The sequence below is a fragment of the Garra rufa genome, chromosome 15, assembly GCF_049309525.1.
Source record: "Garra rufa chromosome 15, GarRuf1.0, whole genome shotgun sequence".
Lineage (NCBI taxonomy): Eukaryota > Metazoa > Chordata > Actinopteri > Cypriniformes > Cyprinidae > Garra > Garra rufa.
The window spans coordinates 34280157-34294982 of NC_133375.1; the positions used below are offsets into that span (position 1 = coordinate 34280157).

Here is a 14826-nt window from a genome sequence, read left to right on the forward strand (position 1 = left end):
TTGTTCAGCTCAGTACTAAACAAAAATAGCATGCATTTTGTATGATCCTTTTTATTTTGGTAAAATAATTAACATTTAGCAGATTCTGTAAACTTTTGACCTCAACTATAAATGTACCATGATACAGAATGACTTTATCCATGTACTGTGTAATTTACATGTTTCTCCATGGTACATAACTAAAACCCATTGTAATACTAAGATACTTTTTGGTACTTGTATACATTTCTGTTACGTTCTTCTAGTTATCTAAAGAGCTCATCTACTGAACACTGCTGAACTACTACAAGACTACTCTATTTTAATCTACAGACCATCACAAGACAAAATGCACTACTCTATGGACTTTAAACCAGTTCTGACCTGTAAACATGTTTACAGACGCTGATGTACCCGGAGTCTGTGATACTGTGATCGGTTGGACTGACCCTGTGGTGGCTGGTGTTGAGTCTGAGGTTAGTTGGACTGTGGGTGGGGTTCTGGATGTAGTTATGGACATTGGTACAGTGGCTGGGTCAAGTGTAACTGCTAGTGTTGGCATTGAAAATGAAAAACATCATTATAGTTGGAAAATGACTGAAAGTGCATTAACTAATTTCTAACTTCTAGTCTTTGAATTGATACTGACATCTACAGTACTGGTGTTGTTGGGCGATATACCAGTAGACATGAATAAGTGGTAGATATTTTCAACCAGTAGAGATTTTGGACTATTGTCTCTATCACAGTTACACACTCATGTGACATTGCTGTGCTACGTGGTCACAAAACCTGTGCATTTTTAAGCATTGTGGTTTAAAAGCAAGTGATTTTAGAGGGGTCATCAGATGCAAAATTCACTTTTACATGTTGTTTGATCATAAATGTGTGTTAGCAGTGTGTACACATCCACCCTATAATGATAAAAATCCACCCAGTGCTTTTTTTTTTAAATCCCTATAAATCATTACCTCTTTCTAAATTCAAGCCATTCTCAGATTCTTGGCTGTGTGACATGACAGCACACAGACCAAGGCCACCCTCACAATTGTTGATTGACACGGCCATTTTAACTTAGACCCGCCTTGAGTGAGCTGTTAACTGTCCACCATTGTTACGACGCTGGAGCAAGAGTAGACAAGAATGTCTCCTAAGCAATTGAGGTGTTTTGTTGTTGGATGTAATAATGAACATAGCAGTTGTCATTTACTCCTGACATCTGAGCTGCTGAAGACGCAGAGGGTTACTTTCATTTTTGAAGAGATTGCGCCCCATGGTTTATGTTCAAACGAATCAATCATGATCAAGCTTTAACTAGACTTTTCATTAACGCCCTAAAGAATCATATCAGCTTGTGTCAAAGTGGGCATATGATAACCCCTTTAAGCCATTAAATACAATTAGCAGCAAAAGAGAACTCATTTCACTATATCCATGCGCTGTTTGACAAGACTGAGTGCTGTCACACGCTGCTCATAGAGTGCGGGAATATTAAAGAGAGTTATTTTTGCCACTTTATAGGCCTAGAACGGTTAAATACACACACTTATATGTGTTAAAATGCCTGTTTTTGCAAGTATCCTTGTAAACCTAGTAATTTAGGTCTATATTGGATCCGGGCAGCTCCTAAAGTGACAGCAGTCATTCGTGTTAAATGACAAAAGAGAGAAAATCTCTCACTGCTCTTGACTAAATCACTTTTGTAACTTTAATATGAAGAAATATATACTTAATTTGCACAGTAAAGAATATAGTGTTTTTTATACATTTGATTACTTTAAAATTTACAGAATTTATTCAGAAATGTATTCAGACACTAACATTTCTCACATTATAACAGTTTATTCGCTATAGTTTCAAAAATGGTAAGAAAATATGACAAGAACTCAGAGTTAAACTGTGTCAGAACAAATTCTTCTTGATAATGTCAGGTAACTTTGATAGAAAGGTATGTAATGAATTGAATTGAATAATTTTTGGTCCCAGTTTTTTATTGCTATCCTCAGTTACATAAATGAACTATAGTGTCCTGCAACCTTTAGTAAAAATAAATAAAAAAATTATATCTGGTGTCTGAATAATTTTCGGTTTGACTGCATGTAGCATTTCTTATTTATTTGTTGTACTGTAGTAGTTTTTTTGTCTTATTGCTTGCAATTAGTCTTTTTTTTTTTATTTACAAGTTTTTTGTGATTATTGACACTGGTGACAAGAATTATGAAAGTTCTATGGTATCAAAAAAATTATATTATAAATACCTTATTTAAAGCAAAAATAACTATATTGTGTATTGAAATAAAATTACTCATATAGTGATAAAAGGTTTTGGTCATATCGCCTACCTCTTTGTTGCAATATAATGCAAAAGCAAATGGTTTTGGTTACAGCACATTTATTGCCCATTATTAACAACTGAAAGTGTTTGAAAATCAGTTTACTAAAATAAAATGTGTAATATTAAGCTGGCCATGTAATCTCAATATGGCCACTACCAATAGAAGAGAACTTTCTTATCTAATTAAACAGCTTTTATGCAGCTGATACGACTAGATTTTTAATCTCATGTGAATTGAAACCATTTGAAACATTTTTCAAAAGTACCATTGATTTCTAAACAATATCTGTGCCGCTAGCATCACAAAAAAACATGAACGTTTCACCTTTAAGCTGGAGAGACTTCCAAGTGCACCTTTAAGAATAATCCTGAGGAAAAAGATTCCTCTATATTTCTCCTGAGATCAGTCATCACCTCAGATTTCCAACAAAACAGCATTAGACCACCACAAACGGGCAGAACTGCGCTGAAATTTCCTATAACCTTGAGCACACCGTCATACATCACTAGCCAGCTTTAGAATGCTTTGCGTCTCACATCACATGAAACATTTATGAAGTAGAAAACTGTGGAAAAGATGCATCACGCCATCAGAGTTCGCAGTGACAGTTAAGGGACGGATCAGAACCGACATCTTGTTAACGACATGAAATAAAGAGGCCAAAAAGAGTGATGGCAGCAGGAGCGAAAACATGAAAACGACAGTCAGCGCATTCCATTAGCATGCCACTTACTGTCAGACGTTCCCGACGCTTCACCTGCAAACAGAAAGACAAGAAGATAAAACAAATGAGAGAGTTTTACTCATTTATTTTCCAAAACACTCTTTTATTTATCCCTCTACCGCTCTGGAGCTCATCTAAGACTCGCTTTGGCATGCAGTGAATGTACAGTACTGTACATTTCTTCTATTCGATATGCCTGTCTTCTTTTTATTGCAAAGTTTACTTGAAAGCTTTGTGCTATTCTACTTTTCTCAGGAAGTGAAGATGCCCCAGTTTTCTACACTGTACGTAAATCATAGCTCGCTCTCTCAGGTGTGTGTGTGCGTGTGTGAATACAGCAGGTGCATAATTCGTACAAATGTTCGGGGAGCCGTTCGGGGTGGGCAGGTAGGAGCCGGGCTTCCAGGATTTGGCTTTGAATCCTCTCTCGCAGGCCGAACAGTCTTGTCCAGTGGTGTTGTGCTCGCAGTCGCACTGAAGGGTCCCGTCACGGAGGGAGCACTGACCGGCGTGGAGGTTACACTTACACCTGTGAAAACAGGGAACACCAATTAGCGCACTTGTTACATCGCAGCCACGGGCAAGGGCGAAAGCTGCACCGCCGAGGACAATTCCCACCTTTTATTTGTTAGGGTCACCCGAGGTAGCTCATTAGCTCACCTACTCGGCTCAAGAAATGAGCTGGGATAATTAGTGGAGCCATAGCACATGGCTGACACAGTACCTGTAGGGAATTTTGTGGATTCTACAGATCTTTACATTTTGGTTGATGTGTATAAGGTTATAGAGATGAGGATTTTGGGCTGGTGATATTTTACTGTGGTTATTGGTCCTGTTGGTTATCAAGGCTGTTGTGGACAAAATTGCTGTTCTAACTTGCATAGGACTTTAAGAGTATAGATCTTTAATATGAGTGTATATTGTCTTCATGCACTGGATTATTATTATTATTATTATTATTTTTACTTGTTTTAAGTTTAAACTTGGTAAATTCATATGAGAAAATCTGCCGGTACAGTGCAGTGTTTTTGTTAATTGAAATAAAACTGAAATAAAATATAAATGGTGAAAAAAAGATTAGATTAAACATTTAACTGAGGTAAACATTTTTTTTTATTTCAGTTACTTGCCATTTCAAGTACTCAACATTTCAAGTGGATGTATAAATTACTAAAATGGAAATAAATTTAAATTAAGGCTAAATAAAAATAACAAAAGCACATAACAAAATTACTAAAACGTAAATGTTTAAAATATAAAATTGAAATGTTATTAAAATCTTAATAAATATTTTAATAATACTAAAATAACCCTGGTGTAGAGAATATTTTTCATATAAGTATATTTTGTCCTATATTTTTTGTATTTTTGTTTTAAGTATAAAAAAGTTCAAATTAAATGAAAAAACATGCTAGTGATGTTATTGTAAACTAAAAATAATGTTTGTTAATTTAAGTAAAACTGAAATCAAATATAAATATTAGACTTTTTTAGTAACTTTTTTATTTTAGTTTAGACAGTTATAGTTTTTGATATATAAAATTACTAAAACTGAAATAAAAAATAAAGTAACACTAAATAAAAATATTAGAAAATATAGAAACAATATAAGAACAAAACAAAATTGCTAAAACCTAAATTAAAAATATAAAAATAAAATCTTATTAAAATAATAATAAATATTTTAATAATACATAAATAATACTAGTACAGGGTATCTTTAATATAAGTGTATTTTGTCTTAATGCATTGACATATTATTTTTCAACTTATTTCAAGTCTAACAAGGTTGAAATCAAATCAAAAACTATTAAAAATATTTTTGTTAATTTAAATAAAACAAAAATCAAATATAAATTTTAGATACAATTTAAACTTTAAAAAGTAAAGTAATTTAAATATTAAAATATATTTTTAGTAGTACATAAGTAATACTACAATAACATTAGTGGATGGATTTTTTCCAACTTATTTTAAGTCTAAAAAATGTTCAAATCAAATGAGAACATACGCCAGTGATGTTATTGTAAATAAAACGATTACAAATATTTTGTTCATTTAAATAAAACAGAAATCAAATATAAATATTAGATGAAACTTAAACTTTAAAAAGTTTTTTTTTTCAGTTAGTTGCCAAAGCAACAATTACATTTTTCATTTTTATTTCGATGTATAAAATTACTAAGCCTGAAATAAAATAAATTAAAGCTAAATAAATAAAAGAAAATAAATAAATAAGATAATAATAAATAATAAAAGCACGTAACAAAATTAAGAAACTTTAAAAATAAGTAATTTAAATAATAAATAAATAAATAAAATGATAAATATTACTAAAATATCAAAATAAAATCTTATTCAAATATTATTATATTTATTTTAATAATATATAAATAAAACTAAAATAATCCAAAATTACCAACTTGTTTTAAGTCTAAAAAAGTTCAATTCAGGTAAGAAAGTCTGCCACTGTTGTTAAAATTAATTAGTTGCCAAGTAGCATTTGTAATTAGTGTTTAAGTTAAAGTATTAATTTAATAAAACTGAAATAAAAATACATAAAAGCTAAATAGAAATATTAAAACTTGCAACAAATTATTCTGAAATAATTTGACTAGAAAACAAGTGGGAAAAGAGAGTAGTTTGTAGTGTGTGGTCCTGAAAACTTCTGTCCACTGTTCTAGAGATTACTGTGATCTTTTTAACTTTCCTCTTTGTTTCCAATCATTATCAAGACTCTTCCCATGACCCATGTTTGTAAGCACTATAGAGTCTGTTTGTGTTTATTGTAGATGCGGGAGAGTTTGATTCTCGTCGTCTCTGATGTTGGAGAAAAAACTCTGGGATCTTTGGGGACAGTAAACAGCATCCGTCTGCTCTACTCCAAATATAGCAGCCGTCTACTGGGGGGAAGGGAATACCTCAAGAAAGATGGAACCAACAAAAGGGAGAGAGAGAAAGTGAGTAATGATTATCGCTGGTAATGAGAATAAATGGGGGATATTGAGATGGCCTAGCCTTGTCTCTTCTTATCGTTGGCTTTAGAAGAAAAATCTGCAGCGCTCCACAAAATGTCGCTTCCCTCCTTTGAGTTTATGAGGAATGCTCCGGCTACCTGACAGCTCAGTTTAAGGATAGTTGAGATTAAAGGTCTGGCGAAGAAAGCAGGTTAGTATGGAAATGACGACTTTTGCAATTACAATCTCTCTAATCAAATGAGTGTGTAAATCCCAATGCATCCAAGTTTTTTTCATCTTCACTAGAGCGAACATCTATCCATTTGCATGAAATATTTATGAAGCTGACCTATATATTTCCATGCGGACACCCCATAACCAAACCTTGTATTGCCGTATAATGAGGTCATACCTCGCCCTCTGAAGATTCCCTTGAAAAAAGTGATGGCATGCCAACATACTGTACCAAACTCCGGGATAAAATGCTGTCTTGTGCCCTGCAAGATTGCTGTAAAATTATTTTTTGTATATATTGTAAAATTTATTATTCCTGATGCTTATAATGTATAATGCTAGTAAGCACTTATATCATTTATTTATATAAAATAATTTAAAAATATATATTTGTATCTCTTTATTTTGTTTTATTTAAGAGAAAGTGACACAAAATGCTGGCCAGGCTCAAACTCATCTCTGTGTAAACTATTTTTATTTTTTTATTTTTTTTGTTTTATGTTCAACAAGATGATGCTGGCCATGCTCAAACCCTCATCTCCCTGTAAACTATTTTATGTTATTTTTTATTTATTTATTTATTTTATATTTTATTTTATGCTCAACAAGAAAGTGACACAATATGCTGGCCAGGCTCAAACCTTCATCTCCCTGTAAACTATTTTTTATTTTATTTCATTTTAACCCTTTTAACCCTCAATTCCCTGTAAACTATTTTATGTTATTTATTTTATTTTGTTGTATTTTGTTTTATTTTATTTTATGGCAAGGCTCAAACCTATGGAAGCCCGTTTCCGCCAAGTCAGAAAAAAATCCATGCCTTAAAAAAAAAATCTAAATTATGACATACTTAAGTCATAATTACGAGATAGTAAGTCATAATTTCGATTTTATATTCTCGTAATTATGACTTAAGTCATAATTTTGACTTTTTATCTCATAATTTCGACTTTGTATCTCATAATTATGACTTTTAAAGTCATAATTTTGACATAGTAAGTCATAATTTAGACTTTTTATGTCAAAATTATGACTTTAAAAGTCATAATTATGAGATACAAAGTCGAAATTATGAGATAAAAAGTCAAAATTATGACTTAAGTCAAAATTACGAGAATATAAAATCGAAATTATGACTTACTATGTCAAAATTATGACTTAAAAAGTTGAAATTATGAGAAAGTCTAAATTATGACTTACTATGTCGAAATTATGACTTTAAAAGTCATAATTATGAGATACAAAGTCGAAATTATGAGATAAAAATTCGAAATTATGACTTAAGACATAATTACGAGAATATAAAATCGAAATTATGACTTAAAAAGTTGAAATTATGAGATAAAAAGTCGAAATTATGACTTAAGTCATAATTACGAGATAAAAAGTCGAAATTATGAGATAAAAAGTCAAAATTATGACTTACTTAAGTCATACTTATGAGATAAAAAGTCAAAATTATGACTTAAACACATTGATCACATGACCAATTCACACCTTCCGTTTTGAATCAGATGATTCGCCATACGCCTTTGAAGTTCCGTTTCCAGGAGTGTTCTAATGATAAACGGGACATTCCAGAACAAATTACCTTGGCTTAAAACAGGTCCAAGTTCAGTACACACCTTATTAATAAATGATATAACATTTACAGACAAGCAGAATATATTGTAAAATATGAATGCAACACGCTGAGTTGCGTTTTCGTGGGGTAGAACGGCAAAGAAAAAAAAAACGGCCAACATATTTTATATATATATATATAAAATTTATATATATAACTTTTTATCTAATAATTTTGACTTTCTAAGGCATGGATTTTTTTCTGACCTGGCAGAAACGGGCTTCCATACAAACCCTCATCTCAATGTAAACTATTTTATATTATTTATTTTGTTTATTTTTATTTATTTTTTATGCTAAACAAGACGCAAGATGCTGGCTCAAACCCCCACCCTGTAAACTATTTTATGTTATTTTTTATTTTATTTTTTATTTTTTTATATTTTATTTTATGCTCAACAAGAAAGTGACACAAGATGCAGGCCAGGCTCAAACCCTTTTCTCTGTGTAAACAACAGTTTTAATTTGTTTTAATTATTTAATTTAATTTAATTTAATTTAATTTAATTTTATTTTATTTTATTTTATTTTATTTTATTTTATTTTATTTTATTTTATTTTATTTTATTTTATTTTATTTTATTTTATTTTATTTTATTTTATTTTATTTTTAACCTCATTTGCCTGTAAACTATTTTATGTTATTTATTTTATTTAGTTTTATTTTATGCTTAACAACAAAGTGACACAAGATGCTGGCCAGGCTCAAACCCTCATTTCCCTGTAAACTATTTTATGTTATTAATTTTATTTTATTTTATTTCATTTAATTTAATTTTGTTTTATTTCATTTTATGCTTAACAAGAAAGTGACACAAGATGCTGGCAAGGCTCAAACCCTCATCTCCGTGTAAACTATTTTATTTTATTTATTATTATTTTTTTTTTTAATGCTCAACAAGACACAAGATGCTGGCTCAAACCCTCATCTCCCTGTAATTTTTTATTTTTTATTTTTTTATTTTTTTATTTTATGCTCAACAAGAAAGTGACACAAGATGCTGGCCAGGCTCAAACCCTCTTCTCTGTGTAAACAACAGTTTTAATTTGTTTTAATTTAATTTAATAATTTGTATTTTAATTTATTTTATGTATTTATTTATTTTAATTCCCAGCTTTTTTACTACATCTCAAACATGAATGATATTTGAGACAGGATAGTTGACAGAGTGTAATTTGACTCAATTTCATTTACTTTAATTAGGTCTGTTTTCAGAAGCCTGAGGAAACTGTTAGACTTCTGCCACCCTCTTGAGGCCTTTAAGTTGTAATTAAAACCCAATGTCAATCACAAACTCTTTCATTTGGCTGTTTCTCCAAAACCAAGTGCCCATCAAGCTCCTATCATGACAAATTAATCAGCGGCGGACCACTTCATCGCAAAGATTCTCGCCTTAAGGGAGACCTCTCTACTTTTGAGAGACAGCGCAGGATCTCAGGCGAGTGTTAATCAATTAAAGCACGGCAAGGTCTCGTTTCAATTTCTAACCAAATCCAGGGTGTGGGCTTTACAATCCTCTTATGTACAGACTGGAATTAGGACCCACCCTGTGAGAAACCGATGAGAATGAGTCTTTGTGTAATGTAGTGCACCGTGAGAGGATATAGAGGTCTATGAATAGTGTTTTGCTTGGGTTGCAAATTTGGGTGTTTCTTTATCTATGGACACTCTGTTCAGTTCTTTTTTTCTTAAACTAAAACTTTTTAACTAAAACTAAAAGTTACAAAAAATTAAGCAGCACGAACATTTTTAGTAATATAATAAGAAATGTTTGTTGAGCAGCAAACCAGCATATTGAATAATGTGAAGCTGAAGACTGTAGTAATGATGCTGAAAATTCAGCTTTGCATCACAGGAATAAATTACATTTTAAAATTATTTTAAAATGGAAAACATTTTTTTTTTTTGTAATAATTTTTCGCAATATTACTGTGTTTTTGTAGCTTTGCACCCTTGCTGAAAATAAGAGACTTAAAAGTCTTACAGACACCAAACTTTGAACAGTAATGTATTTATTCTACTTTTCCTTTAATGTATAGATTTTTGTTTTACTCTACTTTCAGTCTTCAAATATGAAAGTCTATTATTAAATTATTATTAAACTCTATTAAAATATTATAAATAACATAATATAATAATAATATAAATATTATTAAAAATATTATTAAATGCTTTACTTTATTTTTGCCATTTTTTATTAGTATATTTTAGGCATCTTTTTTTTAGAATTTGAAAAAAGTCCTTAAAAATAAAGCAGTGCTTGAAAAGTATTGGATTTTACAGTATCTGTACAAACCCTGCATAGAGTATTTCACTATGTGTGTGATCCAAGATGTTCATGTCTTTGTCTTCAGTAGCAAAGAAATTAAGGTTTTTGAGAAAAACATTCCAGGATTTTTCTCCATATAGTAGACTTAAATGGTGGCCAACGGTTCGAAGGTCCAAATTGCAGCTTCAAAGGCTATTATACGTCGAAACGATCAGTCATTTTCTTAAAACAATACATTTTTTAATACTTTTTAACCACAAATGCTTGTCTTGCACTAACCCGAACTCATGCTTAAAAAGGTCATGCATGGCGGAAGCACTGACCCATTGTTTCCAAAGCAAATGTCCAAAGAAGGTCAAACGGCCTTTACAAAAAACGATGTTGGACAATTTTGAAGTTGGAGAAGAAAATGAGATGGAATTTTTTCGCTGTACCCTACCACTTTGAACTGAATTGCACTGACAAAGAACTAACCTCGCACGACCCTTACAATGTGATTAATGCGTGAAGTCATAGACGCCTTTCACAAAGCTAATGTGTTTAAAAAGTATATAAATATATATATATTTTTTTAGAACAAGACCAATTGTTACACTAAATAAGACCCTTATTCCTTATCTGGGGTCGTGTGGTGCTCTGCATTTAAACTGCAATTTGAACCTTCAACCCGTTGATCCCCATTGAAGTCCACTATATGGAGAAAAGTTCTGGAAAGTTTTCCTCAAAATCCTTCATTTCTTTGCAACTGAAGACAGAAAGACATAAACATCCTGGAAACATCCTTCAGGGGTGAGTAAATAAAGGAATGTTTTATTCTGGAAGTGAACTTCACCCTTTAAGTTTTTTTATGGCCTTGAATTTGATACAACTAAATGTAAGACTTTTTAAGGACCTGCAGAAACCCTGTAACACGAGAATGAAAGTGTTTCTAAAGCGAGGTGCATTCAACACATTTAAACAAGTAGTTTAAATCAGGAATTGCATTGCAAATAAAAGTTGCCACATTAAAGCGGCACAGTCGCACCGGCGACTAACGCAGGGCAGCTGTGGGAATCTAACGTCCCGCGAAAAAACAGCACTCGAAGTGATGCAAGCCCTTGGCAAAAACAACGCTAAAAAGAAATCTGTCTGGTTTGACAGCTGAATAAATGCCTGCTGGCGTTTTGTAAATGTGCATGGATAGTGAGTGTGAAAACTGCAAGCGATACGGACGCTAGCTTGCAGATTGGTATGCGTTCCTCATCATCATGAATATTCTAAATTATTGACACCTCACCAAGAAAAGTGCTAAGTAGACAGTAAAGTCTTGTGATTAAAAACCAAGGACAGAAGGAATCATTTGTGCCACCGTTCAGGACAGAGAGGGCAAGGCTGTTTTGCTCTTATTAAAACGCTGGCATTATGGGGGTAGACTGGCTGATGAACCAGCCCGAGTCAGACAGTCTCTCTGCAGGTTGCAGGGAAACAGCGGGGGGCATCCTGGACCTCGGTAGGGGGGCGAAGTAGCAGCATCTTTTTCTGGGGTGTGAGGTGAGGTTTCTCTGCCCTGCACTCTCAGAATGTGTGTGGATCCAGGGCAGCTATATCCAGACACTGCAGGGCTGGGACCCCACTGCTTGGGACAGGAACAGATCTCATGGGCACACTTGCTGCCAGGCTCTGCTGTTGGGATAGGATCAAACCCCTATCTGGCCATCTGTGACTGGAGAATCAGGAGTGTGTGATAAACATATGGCTCTTAATGCTCCGGCAAAACAGAGGAGCTAAAAGGAGAGATCTAGTACTAGCTAGTCAGCTGTTGTGGATTCTTTTCAAAGCTTGAGCTACAAACTGTGAGCAACAAGTTGTATATGTGTAAGGCTGGGGGAAAATTTTGCCTTTCTCTGGCTACAGGCACAATGTGTGTGTAAACACAAATTATCAATGGGAAATTTTAGCTAGGACAACCTATCTTGGATTTACCATCCCTAGGTTACCAAACCAATCTAAACCTTAATTAGTAAGAAGGGAATATTTGACTCAGAGTTTGTTATGCCGAGGGAGAAAATATAATATAAACACTATCAAAAGCAGATAACTTTCTATTCATCAAAGAAACCTGAAAAAAAATCTACTCAGCTGTTTTCAACATCATAATATTAATAAATGTTTTTTTTTTTTTTAGCAGCAAATCAGAATATTAAAATGATTTCTTAAGGATCATGTGACTGGAGTGATGATTAAAAAAATCAGCTTTGAAATCACAGGAATTCATTCGATTTTAAAATGTATTAAAATAGAAAAGAATTACTTAAATAGTCAAAATATTTCAAAATTGTACTGTTTTTGCTGTACTTTGGATCAAATAAATGCAGGCTTGGTGAGTAGAAGAGACTTCTCTCAAAAACTTTTGACTGGTAGTGTATGTTTTCTTTTCTGTATATATATACTTTTTGTTCCTCGAATCTGATTGGCTGAGAGCCTTTTCCAGTGGTGCGATATTCTTGTGGTAACAGAACTCCCAACTGTTTCGCCATTTACCCCGATGTTGTCTCTTTACACAATTTTGTTGCAATATAATAAACGCAATATCACACTCGTAGCAGTTACATCATTTAATTTAGATTCAGAATTTAAATTGGCTATAAATTACATTTATTTTAGTGTTTATTAAATTCTTATTTTAAAAAATAATGATAGAATATTTCTTTTTAAGTTATATCCATATCCACATTTATATTTTTATGTAGTCAAACTCAAAGCGTTATGCTCTGTGATAACTATAAAAATAAATTTACCGAACAATCCCTTAAGCTGCTGAGGAACTCTCTTTCTGCTGTATTTTTATCCTAACAACTTGAAGCTTTTCAGGTTGGCACTGACATTGGATTTTGCTGTATTAGATAACAGTGGTTATTATTTATTATTCAGGTTGGCTGTCATGCTGATAAAAAAAAAAAAAACAAATCATGCATATATGTCTGCTTTTGAGTGGCTTAATTATCAGTCTGATGTGAATACTGGCTTGTGATCATCTTTGTAAATAACAGTAATAACAAATAATCTGCCTGGGGTGTTTTGTACGAGGTATGAGCAGTGTATAGATAACATGACCTCAAGCAATTGAATGGAATATGACTTCAGATCTTTGTTAATTGTGTTTTTACAGAAAATGAGACAGAAGGGGGCACATCCACCTACACTTCATAGCGTTACCCTGCAGTTGGCATATCCTCATCCTATAGAACGGCTGTTTTCTGAGCCACTTGAGGTAACAGTATGTAACTTTTGAACCCTTTCCAACAATGACTGTATGATTTTGAGATCCATCTTTTCACACTGAGGACAACTGATGGACTCATATGCAACTATTACAGAGGCTTCAAATGCTAACTGATGCACCAGAAGGAAAAAAAAAAGAAAAATGTACACACCCTCAATCTGTTCAAAAGTTTTCACCCCCTGGCTCTTCTGGAGCATCAGTAAGTGTTTGAACCTTCTGTTATAGTTGCATAGGAGTCCCTCAGTTGTCCTCAGTGTGAAAAGATAGATCTTTTATCATATTATTCTGTGTGTCACTATTTTGGCTCACAATATAAGCAATGTGTTTTTAAGAAACTGTTTCAAATAAAAATGTCTTTTATTGATCACACTAATTAACATGTTAAATTGAGAGTTGTAGTTTAAATAAAAAGTGGCAAAAACTGTAAAAATAAACACATGAACGTTTAAAATTTTCTACTAAGAGCAAATCTCTGCCTTAGGCTTCGCCCTGCTTTTTACGCAAGTAGCAAAAATTGTTTTTTAAACCTGCCATTGCTTTGGTAATGAGCTTTTGGATACATCTGCACAACTGAAGACAAACCTGACGTAATTCTCCCCAGGGCGTCGTTGATGAACGTTTATAGAATATCATTATGAGCATTTATGCCTTTATGCGACGCGGCAGCTCGATTTCTTTCAAGATTTGTTTAAAAGCGCCAAAGTCTGGTGCAAATAACGGGAGCGTGGCGCTCGGATGAATAAATAGCAGTGGCACTAAACAAACACAGATAGACAGATAAAAGGCTGCCGCTGGAGTCCGTTGCTCTGAAGCAGCTGGAAGCTGCTGTTAATGGGAGCTTGATTTATTTTTCCCACAGTCCTCTCTCACGAGACACCCTGACTATTTATTCTCATTTGCACAGAAGCACTGCCAGGCTCATCATGAGGCACTTACGCAAACAAAAACGGATGGAGGAAAGGCGAGGACGATCGGCGCCCGGAGAGTCACCTCGGGCCGCCTTAGATTGGTCATTATCACCGGTACCCGACTGACTTATTACCTCCATTTTGAGGAGGATTGAGGAACAGCGCTAGAAGAGAATGTAGAGAAAGAGTGGCCATTAGCGAACGCTAATGTGTGAACATTTCCAAATGGGCTGTACGGCCCATGAGCTTGTTGGCCTGTTTGAGAAAACGACCTGCTTTGTTAACAAGCCTCATACACCTTATGTTAACAATGCATTAGCTTCGTCCATTAAGGATGAGAGGTACAAATTGAACATGACAGCTCTCCGAAAATAAGATTCAATTCAGTTTACACGGTGTTCAGGCAGCGGATATTGATTTATAAGAAGTCCAATGTGGGTAATTGGCTTCAAATACTCTTTTCTCTTCCCCATCCTAATCCTTCCACAGGACCTGTAAAGCTTTGACCTCGGCTAACGATGCCCGATTCAGAC

General features: G+C 33.4%; 1 protein-coding gene across 2 annotated transcripts in view; it reads right to left on the reverse strand.

The window, feature by feature from the left end:
- The window catches only part of ntng2a (netrin g2a), a 96811-nt gene that overhangs the window by 33693 nt on the left and 48292 nt on the right, over positions 1 to 14826 (reverse strand). For both annotated transcript variants that reach the window (XM_073819238.1, XM_073819237.1), the window contains exons 4-5: positions 3396 to 3568; positions 3049 to 3072 (exon numbers count right to left, since the gene is read on the reverse strand). In XM_073819238.1, the coding sequence (XP_073675339.1) occupies positions 3049 to 3072; positions 3396 to 3568 (197 nt within the window). The remainder of the gene's footprint in view (positions 1 to 3048; positions 3073 to 3395; positions 3569 to 14826) is intronic.